This window comes from Cucurbita pepo, chromosome LG15 (assembly GCF_002806865.2).
Source record: "Cucurbita pepo subsp. pepo cultivar mu-cu-16 chromosome LG15, ASM280686v2, whole genome shotgun sequence".
In the NCBI taxonomy this organism is placed as follows: Eukaryota; Viridiplantae; Streptophyta; class Magnoliopsida; order Cucurbitales; family Cucurbitaceae; genus Cucurbita; species Cucurbita pepo.
This window is the reverse complement of record NC_036652.1, coordinates 3,133,645-3,145,886: the sequence shown is the minus strand read 5'-3', so window position 1 is coordinate 3,145,886 and position 12,242 is coordinate 3,133,645. Positions and strand designations below refer to the sequence as shown.

Below are 12,242 nucleotides of genomic sequence, written 5' to 3'. Positions count from 1 at the left end.
TTCTTATTATGGTAGGAAGTTTAAAAGTTGCCCAAAAATGGAAGTAGAAACAACCCATAAATGCAACACAATCATGCAAGTTCAATGGTTGGTAAATAACATAATTGTCAACAGGTTTCTCGAAATTGCTCTTGCAAATTTGATGCACACATTCTTTACTAATAAGTTTAGTTTTTATTGAATACTTTTATGAAAATTTATAACCCTTAACATCGAATGTAAAATATTTGGAGTTATCTAAATTTTGTCAAATTAAATCTTTTAATTATAATAATATTTTTTAAATCATTTCAACTTTAAGTCGGTTTTAAACGACTTGAAGCATGCATTAGCCTATAAATATCACTCGATAGCTCTTCCATTTTTCCATCAGTTCTCCTTTCTTTTCTTCTCTCACCTTCTCAAAAATATTTGTACAAGTTAGTATTCATATGGCTCTTTATGGAAACTTAATGTTTCTTCTTTCTCTTTGGCTACTTCTGTTTTTGAACCATGCCATGGCTGATGAATTAATATTAGATATTGTTAGTTTCGGAGCGAAGCCTGATGGAAAGACCGATGCTTCACCTGTGCTTCAAACAGTATGGGCTAAGGCTTGTGACTCGTCGGGACCAGCTACTATTAACGTGCCCAAAGGCACATTCTACATTCAAAGTGGGAGCTTTAAGGGACCTTGTAAGAACAATGTAATTACTATTCGCATGGATGGCACTCTTGTGGCTTCCTCAGACATTCAAGTTCTAGCTAAAACTAAAACTTGGATTGAGTTTCAAAACGTAAATGGGCTTTCCATTTATGGCGGTGTTATTGACGGGCAAGGATCTGGCATATGGAACTGTAAACTCTCAGGGAATAATTGCCCTGATGGAGCCACGGTATACATTATTTAAGTTGGCTAGATATAAAAATTACCATATTGATTTATATTTGTATTAATTCTAGCTCTTGATTGTTTTAAATTTGTAGAATCTCGAGATAGAAAATTCACAAAACGTAATAATCAATGGATTAACTTCGATTAATAGCCAAATGTTCAACATCGTGGTGCATGGTTGCCAAAATGTGAACATTCAAGGAGTGAAGGTCTCAGATGCTGGCAATAGTCCAAACACTGATGGCATCCATGTGGAGGAATCATCAGACGTGACTATCCTCAGCTCCAACATTGGCACAGGTGACGACTGCATCTCAATTGGTCCAGGGACCACTAACTTATGGATAGAAAATATTACATGTGGACCTGGACACGGGATCAGGTAGGTGACAATAAAATTATTTTTTGAAATTATTTTGTTTGTATGATAAATTAATTAGGAATTATACAATCAAATATAAAATTGGATTTTGAATGAATTAAAACACCGTTTTAGAAATCTTTTGTTCTTGGACAAAGTGATTTTAACTATTTTCCTTTTACTTATGAAAATAATGAATGCAGTTACCTAATATTAATATGAATTGAGAAAATGAAACCTCCTCAAAAATTTGGTATTTTGTTGAATATATGTTTGTAGCGTTGGGAGTTTGGGGAAGTCGGCGGATGAGCCTGGAGTGAAAAATGTGACAGTTACATCATCAACTTTTGTCGGGACTACGAATGGAGTGAGGATTAAGTCTTGGGGAAGACCGAGCAATGGGTTCGCTACGAATATTCATTTTCAACACATTATTTTGGATAATGTGGAGAACCCTATCATAATTGATCAAAATTACTGTCCACACGACCAAGGTTGCCCCGGTCAGGTACATTTTTTCATTAATCCTCGACCGGTTAACTTCTTACCAACTATATTTCTCTTTATATTTGATTAATAGAGCTTAGATTTTTAATTTCCTACGTAATTGATTTCTTTTATCTTCAACGGATTAGAATTTATTTTGTTCATGACGTGTGTTAGGCTAATACTTTGAATTGTTGTGGACAATGTAACTCTCACATATCTTGAAAAGAGTGTAATATTATCCATTTTGCTCATCATAAGCTTTTATTGCTTTTTTTTTCTTTTTTTTTACGTAAAAGATCTCGAATAGTTGTCCTTATTTAGTTTTCATACCATATTTTGATTGTTCTTATTTGCATGAATAGGATTCAGGAGTAAAAATTAGCGAAGTAACTTACGAAGATATCAAGGGAACATCAGCCACTGAAATAGGAGTCAACTTTGATTGTAGCCCAACAAATCCTTGCACTGGATTAAGCTTGGAAAACATTAAAGTGACTTATAATAATCAAACCGCTAAAGCTTCATGCAAAGATGCCAAAGGAACTGCCTCTGGTGTGGTTGAACCTCCTAGTTGCTTAGAATAGACGAACCTTATTTTAGTATTAGCCGTGTATTATAAATATGGATAGAAGAGTTCTATTGCCTGAACCTAATAAACGAACTCTTATGATTTAATTTTCTTATCATTCGGAGAAACACAACTTAGATTTAGTAGTTCTTAAATTACTTCAAAAAATATATATATTTATTAGTTTATTTTTATTAGGTAACATTATTAAAATAAATTTTAAGTAATAAAATTTTAATTTAATTTATGTTCTTGAATTTGTTGAACTATCATCTTAATTATTATCCTCAAATAATTTAATTTAATAAAATTATATAAACTTTTACTCATTAAAAAAAATGAAAAAACCGTTAGATGAACAAGTGTTGTGCAGAGTATAGAGTATGATATTGTCTACTTTGAACATAGGCTCTCCTCCCTTTCCTTCGTGCTTCCAAAAGCCTCACAACAATAGAAGAGAGTATTCCTTAATAGCGGAGGTAAGACCTTCCTCCAACAAATACTATTAAAAAAGAAAAATAATNCTTTAAGTCGGTTTTAAACGACTTGAAGCATGCATTAGCCTATAAATATCACTCGATAGCTCTTCCATTTTTCCATCAGTTCTCCTTTCTTTTCTTCTCTCACCTTCTCAAAAATATTTGTACAAGTTAGTATTCATATGGCTCTTTATGGAAACTTAATGTTTCTTCTTTCTCTTTGGCTACTTCTGTTTTTGAACCATGCCATGGCTGATGAATTAATATTAGATATTGTTAGTTTCGGAGCGAAGCCTGATGGAAAGACCGATGCTTCACCTGTGCTTCAAACAGTATGGGCTAAGGCTTGTGACTCGTCGGGACCAGCTACTATTAACGTGCCCAAAGGCACATTCTACATTCAAAGTGGGAGCTTTAAGGGACCTTGTAAGAACAATGTAATTACTATTCGCATGGATGGCACTCTTGTGGCTTCCTCAGACATTCAAGTTCTAGCTAAAACTAAAACTTGGATTGAGTTTCAAAACGTAAATGGGCTTTCCATTTATGGCGGTGTTATTGACGGGCAAGGATCTGGCATATGGAACTGTAAACTCTCAGGGAATAATTGCCCTGATGGAGCCACGGTATACATTATTTAAGTTGGCTAGATATAAAAATTACCATATTGATTTATATTTGTATTAATTCTAGCTCTTGATTGTTTTAAATTTGTAGAATCTCGAGATAGAAAATTCACAAAACGTAATAATCAATGGATTAACTTCGATTAATAGCCAAATGTTCAACATCGTGGTGCATGGTTGCCAAAATGTGAACATTCAAGGAGTGAAGGTCTCAGATGCTGGCAATAGTCCAAACACTGATGGCATCCATGTGGAGGAATCATCAGACGTGACTATCCTCAGCTCCAACATTGGCACAGGTGACGACTGCATCTCAATTGGTCCAGGGACCACTAACTTATGGATAGAAAATATTACATGTGGACCTGGACACGGGATCAGGTAGGTGACAATAAAATTATTTTTTGAAATTATTTTGTTTGTATGATAAATTAATTAGGAATTATACAATCAAATATAAAATTGGATTTTGAATGAATTAAAACACCGTTTTAGAAATCTTTTGTTCTTGGACAAAGTGATTTTAACTATTTTCCTTTTACTTATGAAAATAATGAATGCAGTTACCTAATATTAATATGAATTGAGAAAATGAAACCTCCTCAAAAATTTGGTATTTTGTTGAATATATGTTTGTAGCGTTGGGAGTTTGGGGAAGTCGGCGGATGAGCCTGGAGTGAAAAATGTGACAGTTACATCATCAACTTTTGTCGGGACTACGAATGGAGTGAGGATTAAGTCTTGGGGAAGACCGAGCAATGGGTTCGCTACGAATATTCATTTTCAACACATTATTTTGGATAATGTGGAGAACCCTATCATAATTGATCAAAATTACTGTCCACACGACCAAGGTTGCCCCGGTCAGGTACATTTTTTCATTAATCCTCGACCGGTTAACTTCTTACCAACTATATTTCTCTTTATATTTGATTAATAGAGCTTAGATTTTTAATTTCCTACGTAATTGATTTCTTTTATCTTCAACGGATTAGAATTTATTTTGTTCATGACGTGTGTTAGGCTAATACTTTGAATTGTTGTGGACAATGTAACTCTCACATATCTTGAAAAGAGTGTAATATTATCCATTTTGCTCATCATAAGCTTTTATTGCTTTTTTTTTCTTTTTTTTTACGTAAAAGATCTCGAATAGTTGTCCTTATTTAGTTTTCATACCATATTTTGATTGTTCTTATTTGCATGAATAGGATTCAGGAGTAAAAATTAGCGAAGTAACTTACGAAGATATCAAGGGAACATCAGCCACTGAAATAGGAGTCAACTTTGATTGTAGCCCAACAAATCCTTGCACTGGATTAAGCTTGGAAAACATTAAAGTGACTTATAATAATCAAACCGCTAAAGCTTCATGCAAAGATGCCAAAGGAACTGCCTCTGGTGTGGTTGAACCTCCTAGTTGCTTAGAATAGACGAACCTTATTTTAGTATTAGCCGTGTATTATAAATATGGATAGAAGAGTTCTATTGCCTGAACCTAATAAACGAACTCTTATGATTTAATTTTCTTATCATTCGGAGAAACACAACTTAGATTTAGTAGTTCTTAAATTACTTCAAAAAATATATATATTTATTAGTTTATTTTTATTAGGTAACATTATTAAAATAAATTTTAAGTAATAAAATTTTAATTTAATTTATGTTCTTGAATTTGTTGAACTATCATCTTAATTATTATCCTCAAATAATTTAATTTAATAAAATTATATAAACTTTTACTCATTAAAAAAAATGAAAAAACCGTTAGATGAACAAGTGTTGTGCAGAGTATAGAGTATGATATTGTCTACTTTGAACATAGGCTCTCCTCCCTTTCCTTCGTGCTTCCAAAAGCCTCACAACAATAGAAGAGAGTATTCCTTAATAGCGGAGGTAAGACCTTCCTCCAACAAATACTATTAAAAAAGAAAAATAATAAAAATTATAAATAGGAAAGAGTTGAGAAATTAAGAGTAAAAGGGGAAGAAATATTAAAAAAATAAGAAGAAAAGAAAAGAAAAGGAAAAAGAAACACAAGATCTAAGAAAAGAAAATGTATCGTTTAGGCATGTTGTTGGCTTTTAAGATCCCAAATTACCTTTTATGTCAAAGCTTAAATAAGAAGTTTGGTACATAGAGTGTTAGTCACTAATTGATTCATCAAAGTTCTTGAAATGTTTTTGAAAAATACTAAGAGATAATTACATATTTGTAAATTGTGGGGATGGGTGAAAGATTGTTTTCATTATTTTGAATGCATGAGAATTTCGGGTCAGCGTCTTAAAATTCGTTCCTCTCGGCTCGATAAAGAAAAACCAATCATTTTCCATCATTTCGTCCGTTGTGAAGCTGAATCTGACCTTTTTAAAGCAAGTAAGACCTGTATAAGGGTAAATTTCTCAATTTAAGTTCAATTGAATTAATAGTTATTAAGTTACTAACGAAACGGAACAGATATTCCAATAGGAAACGACAACCGACGATGATTTGGTGTATTTTCGAGGAACGGAAGCAAACATATTTGAATTAGGGAGATCGCGGGATAAGGTCAACTAAGTAAGTGGTCCTACCGTAGTTTGGTTATAATTGTGTGTTGTATGATGATACGTGCTTGCATCTTCGCATGTGTCATAAGCTCGTATATGAAAGTTGTTATGAAATTATATGTAAATGTTATGTGATGTGATTTTTATGTTGTATTTGATGAATTGATATGTTTTATGATATGATTTGTTGAAGATATGCTTAGGATCAGGATTGTTATGTCTAAAACCATGAAAACTTTATGATATGATTTATATGTGATATTAATGATATGCTATGATTGATATGCAAAACGACAAATTATCATGAAATACAACTCCGGAATACGCGTGAGAGTTATGATAAATGATATAAGAAATGTTATGAGAAGTTATATGAAAAATGATATAATATGAACAAGAAGCTAGCAGAGTTATATTAATGATAATTAAAATGAAAAGATGTTGGGATCTCATGCATTATTGTGTGTTCATGCATCAGGGGATACCCTATTTCTTCACGATAGTACAGACGCGTACGCTACGATGCAGGAGAACGATCATTATGTTTACTATAATATTGTTGTGAAGGTCGCTACTCCTAATGGGTGCCTGGCATCAACAGCTACCAGAGAATGCTCGTCCGACCAGAAAGGGGTCCAGAAGGTGTGCAAACCGACTGGTGGTCCATACTCACACTATAAACTNTGGACAAAGTGATTTTAACTATTTTCCTTTTACTTATGAAAATAATGAATGCAGTTACCTAATATTAATATGAATTGAGAAAATGAAACCTCCTCAAAAATTTGGTATTTTGTTGAATATATGTTTGTAGCGTTGGGAGTTTGGGGAAGTCGGCGGATGAGCCTGGAGTGAAAAATGTGACAGTTACATCATCAACTTTTGTCGGGACTACGAATGGAGTGAGGATTAAGTCTTGGGGAAGACCGAGCAATGGGTTCGCTACGAATATTCATTTTCAACACATTATTTTGGATAATGTGGAGAACCCTATCATAATTGATCAAAATTACTGTCCACACGACCAAGGTTGCCCCGGTCAGGTACATTTTTTCATTAATCCTCGACCGGTTAACTTCTTACCAACTATATTTCTCTTTATATTTGATTAATAGAGCTTAGATTTTTAATTTCCTACGTAATTGATTTCTTTTATCTTCAACGGATTAGAATTTATTTTGTTCATGACGTGTGTTAGGCTAATACTTTGAATTGTTGTGGACAATGTAACTCTCACATATCTTGAAAAGAGTGTAATATTATCCATTTTGCTCATCATAAGCTTTTATTGCTTTTTTTTTCTTTTTTTTTACGTAAAAGATCTCGAATAGTTGTCCTTATTTAGTTTTCATACCATATTTTGATTGTTCTTATTTGCATGAATAGGATTCAGGAGTAAAAATTAGCGAAGTAACTTACGAAGATATCAAGGGAACATCAGCCACTGAAATAGGAGTCAACTTTGATTGTAGCCCAACAAATCCTTGCACTGGATTAAGCTTGGAAAACATTAAAGTGACTTATAATAATCAAACCGCTAAAGCTTCATGCAAAGATGCCAAAGGAACTGCCTCTGGTGTGGTTGAACCTCCTAGTTGCTTAGAATAGACGAACCTTATTTTAGTATTAGCCGTGTATTATAAATATGGATAGAAGAGTTCTATTGCCTGAACCTAATAAACGAACTCTTATGATTTAATTTTCTTATCATTCGGAGAAACACAACTTAGATTTAGTAGTTCTTAAATTACTTCAAAAAATATATATATTTATTAGTTTATTTTTATTAGGTAACATTATTAAAATAAATTTTAAGTAATAAAATTTTAATTTAATTTATGTTCTTGAATTTGTTGAACTATCATCTTAATTATTATCCTCAAATAATTTAATTTAANTTGTTATGTCTAAAACCATGAAAACTTTATGATATGATTTATATGTGATATTAATGATATGCTATGATTGATATGCAAAACGACAAATTATCATGAAATACAACTCCGGAATACGCGTGAGAGTTATGATAAATGATATAAGAAATGTTATGAGAAGTTATATGAAAAATGATATAATATGAACAAGAAGCTAGCAGAGTTATATTAATGATAATTAAAATGAAAAGATGTTGGGATCTCATGCATTATTGTGTGTTCATGCATCAGGGGATACCCTATTTCTTCACGATAGTACAGACGCGTACGCTACGATGCAGGAGAACGATCATTATGTTTACTATAATATTGTTGTGAAGGTCGCTACTCCTAATGGGTGCCTGGCATCAACAGCTACCAGAGAATGCTCGTCCGACCAGAAAGGGGTCCAGAAGGTGTGCAAACCGACTGGTGGTCCATACTCACACTATAAACTATGTGTAGGGAAATTAAGTACACATCCAAGTTGTCCGTTAGGATAGCCGCCCTAGAAAGATAGATTGTTATGATAGGTCTCATGCATGAAACTATATGTGTTTGCATCTAACTCCGATAACGGGGTCGCTTACTAAGTATTTATTAAAATACACAAGCCATGTGCTACCCTATTTTTCAAGTAAAAACAAGGCTCGCTTGTACAACTGACGGTGGCATTACAATTATGAGACTATGATATATGGTTAGGATAGTTTCGTAATTTGAATTTAGTAAACTATAGGTTAGTATAGGTAAGCGCATTTCCATTTAGAATATAGGTCAGTATAGGGCATTTTGCTCTATGTTATTTTTCTTATTAATTCAATTTGTATTGTTTTATTTCAAAAATATTAGAAGTGACATGAAAGGACAAACTTAGGTTTTATTATAAAGTTTCACCGGAGGCATTTCTACATTAAATGTTCATGATATGTACACGGTGGCGACTCTTAAGTTAAGTAAAAAATTTACGGTCAGTAGTGGTGGGAGATTATTTTGAGTATAGGTGTAATGCACCCAAAATTCTCAATCTAAATTAGGGAATATCTCTACAATTTATTACTTGCTTTGTATTGTCTCATGCCCAAGATTTGAATTTAGATTCAGCGCCTGATAGCTCCGACACTTTTCTACGACATGATGTGTTGCATACTTCTCGCTTTTAAGAGTGAAGATTATCCCCACAAACTATCCCGAGTGCTTTACAGTTGCTTTGTCTTCACTTACACGTTTCATGAGAACATTCTCAAGAGGTCACCCAATATAGCATTGCTATAAGTTACGTACACTTATTTGTGGAGTTTATAGAATTGAGCGCGCACCCTCAAATTAAAAGCTCTTTCCCATAGGAGGTCAAAATATTATTATTATTTATTTATTATTTATTTTTTTCTTTTGTAAGAATCAATATTGGCATGACGTGCAAATAGTCTATTCATATCCAAGATAATGTCATAATCATATATATCTAATATCATCAACAACCACATATAAGCTTGCCTAGACACTATTGCTCTGTCAACTTTCACTCTTTCACAAGTCATCAATATTATTCCCGATGATGTAGATACCGATAGCTCATAGCCTAAAGACTCCAGTTCAAGTTGAGCTTGATGAACAAACTTAAACAAAATAAAAGAATGTGTAGAACCTGAATCAAATATAGTGTAAGCATAATATCCACACAGATGTAAAGTACCTGTCACCACAGTACTGAAATCCTCCACTACTTTGCTAGTTGCAGCGTAGGCTTTACCTCATGCTTGATTCTGACAACTAGCACTTGTTTGACCACCTCCACCTCCTGAGAAAATTCTCTCAATTTTTACTACGTTCGGATATCGCATTTCGGCACATTCTTGGAGGTCAACGATCAATATATCATGATACTGCCTACTGTTGGGATCCATAAGACATCTAAGTATACTCCGCTTACTCCCCACTTGCACCTGACTATGAGAACTACAGTCACTTCTTGGAGTATTTATATCAAATTTAATAGCAACTTTAAAAGTGGTAAGAAAATCATAAGATGCATGTACTGATACTTAACCCTGAATCTCTAGCCTCAAACTTTTGATAAAGAGCTTTGTGTTCTCTCTTCGGTACCAACCAAATGAGGAAAAAATCTAGATAATTGTGTAAACTATATATCATATTCGTCCACTGATAGATTACCTTGCTTCAACTCCAAAAACATTATCCCGATTACGAAATTGCACTAAAGTAGGGTAATATTTTTCACAAAACTCTTGTTTAAATGCCGACCAAGAAATTGGACCTCCACTAGTATCCATATTAGACTTTTTTATTTTCGCAAAAAATAAATTGGTCCTGCTAGCATATACGTGGCACATTGAACCTTGTAGCTTTTCGGGTTGTTCGCGTATCTAAACTTCGTTTCAATAGACTCCAACCACCGTTCAGCTGCCTCAAGATCTACCACTCTACTTTTAGAAGTATGTGGTTCATGTCTCATCGAATCATGTAAGTACCCACTCTCTTCAATCATAAAATGTTTATCATGTGGTATTACTTTAGGTGGTGTCTCTATCAAGACTACTGTACTTGGTGGTACTGTCGGATTTGGTGGAGGTACTGATGTCTAAACATACACTTCACACAACTTACTTATATACCACTTACCTAACCGAAGGGAGATACAACTGAGCCGAACTAGAACTAGAGAGATCCATATTGTCAATCCTAGACGGTCTACAGAACCTAAAACCTAAGCTCTAATTCCAACTTGTAACTCCCACTCGTCGAAAGACCAAATCATGGAAGTTACTACTAACGCAAATAATTTATTTACAAAATAAAAATATTTTCTTTAAATTAAGTAAAACATTCAAGAAACATAACACTAGGGAAGACTTACAAACTCAAAACACCCTATAAGTTCACAGACAACAAAAGTAAATACACCAAAAAATAGATCGTTATTTATTTAATACTAAATAGAAAAAGGTATTTGCACCACAAATATAAATTTTCTAAAGAAAGTCAAATAATTAAATATTTTTCAAGTGAAACCACTGATCGTTAACCAATGTTGTTAATAATTTGAAAGTCGAGTAGATCCTAGTCATTAATTGGATAAGTCTCATCCGAGTGGAAGAATTATGAGATGCCTCAATCGTATGGAAATTCGAATTGTCATGTTAGATTACTCTTAGAATAGTTATGATAAATACGTTAAAGTCATAAAATCCAGAAATTTGTAGATGTTCTTGATGAGTCTAAACTCAGGATATAAATGGATCTACAAAAGGAAAATTATGTACCAACAAAAAGATATAGATCTTCGAAATAGAACTTATGACAAAAAATTGAAGAGAATGTAACTAAAGTGACTTTCTCTCTCGTGTTGAGCATTCTAGAGTCTATTAGAAAGAGAATGCATTTAAAGCAAAATGTTCGCTTAAAAAAAAAAAGAGTAAAATTTCTTTATTCAAATGAATTTAACATATATATTTACGTAATCATTGTGTGAAAACAAGTAATTGCTTAGGGACGAGGTAAGCTTTCAATCTAACATAAATAAATATGTAACCATTTTTAAATGAATGATTTGGGATAATTCTAAGAACAGAGATTTATGAATAATAAATGTTAATATTGTCTCGTACATTTTGTGTTAATAAAATTGTTGTCAAATATTTGGTACAAAATTTCAAAAATGATAATGTATCATTCAAATATGAAATTAAAAGAATAGTATCCTAAGTAACTTCAATGATTAATTATCTTTCTTGAATGGGAGACAATTAATATATAAATGAAAATTAACGTTTAATATACAGTTGGTTAGATTATATCGATTAAACTAATGGTATGACTAATAAGTGTAAAATTAAAAGTTTTCTCAAAATATTGATGGATTATGAGAAATTTTTATTGTGTATGGAATTGAAGATTTGATACACTATTTCTTGAAATTTATGTTAAGATTAATTTTACCTGTGAAGTATGGTATACAAGCTATTTTTGCTTTTATAGCAACAAATGACTCGTATAGCTACGATAATTTCTTAAATATTTGAAAAATGTTTCTTTAGTCTATTCGGGGTAATGATCAAGATAACTTTTGATATTAGTTGTTGACTTATATAAAATGACTCTACAGGCTAAATTGTTTGAGAGTCACCTAGAATGTTTAGAACTAAGAGATATGACTCATCTTCGGTAGGGGAAGTGAGATGACGAGTTGAGTATAGAGTTTGCCCTAAGATATATGTCCCACCAACTTTAGTGCAAGTGAGAAATTGTTGGAATTATAAGGTTCCGCTTAACGGTCTCTTGCATGACTCATTTCTCCTGCTTAGACCTACCCAAGTTTAGCAGCCCAAAAATAGGGGAGAACCCACCTACGCGCGCCTACTA

The 12,242-nt window shown here is 32.9% G+C and overlaps 3 protein-coding genes across 3 annotated transcripts; all 3 read left to right on the top strand.

The window, feature by feature from the left end:
• The first annotated feature begins 388 nt into the window (after positions 1-388).
• LOC111776229 (polygalacturonase-like) lies at positions 389-2,393 on the top strand. Its single transcript, XM_023655626.1, has 4 exons — positions 389-875; positions 967-1,256; positions 1,515-1,743; positions 2,087-2,393. The coding sequence occupies exons 1-4, from the start codon at positions 432-434 to the stop codon at positions 2,306-2,308; spliced, it is 1,185 nt and encodes a 394-aa protein (XP_023511394.1). The 5' UTR covers positions 389-431; the 3' UTR covers positions 2,309-2,393.
• Positions 2,394-2,910: 517 nt separating this feature from the next.
• LOC111776233 (polygalacturonase-like) lies at positions 2,911-4,915 on the top strand. The gene is made up of 4 exons (XM_023655628.1): positions 2,911-3,397; positions 3,489-3,778; positions 4,037-4,265; positions 4,609-4,915. Exons 1-4 carry the CDS (start codon positions 2,954-2,956, stop codon positions 4,828-4,830), a joined length of 1,185 nt encoding a protein of 394 aa, XP_023511396.1. The 5' UTR covers positions 2,911-2,953; the 3' UTR covers positions 4,831-4,915.
• Positions 4,916-6,468: 1,553 nt separating this feature from the next.
• Positions 6,469-7,639, top strand: LOC111776363 (polygalacturonase-like). Its single transcript, XM_023655795.1, has 3 exons — positions 6,469-6,638; positions 6,761-6,989; positions 7,333-7,639. The coding sequence occupies exons 1-3, from the start codon at positions 6,469-6,471 to the stop codon at positions 7,552-7,554; spliced, it is 621 nt and encodes a 206-aa protein (XP_023511563.1). The 3' UTR covers positions 7,555-7,639.
• The last annotated feature ends 4,603 nt before the right edge of the window (positions 7,640-12,242 follow it).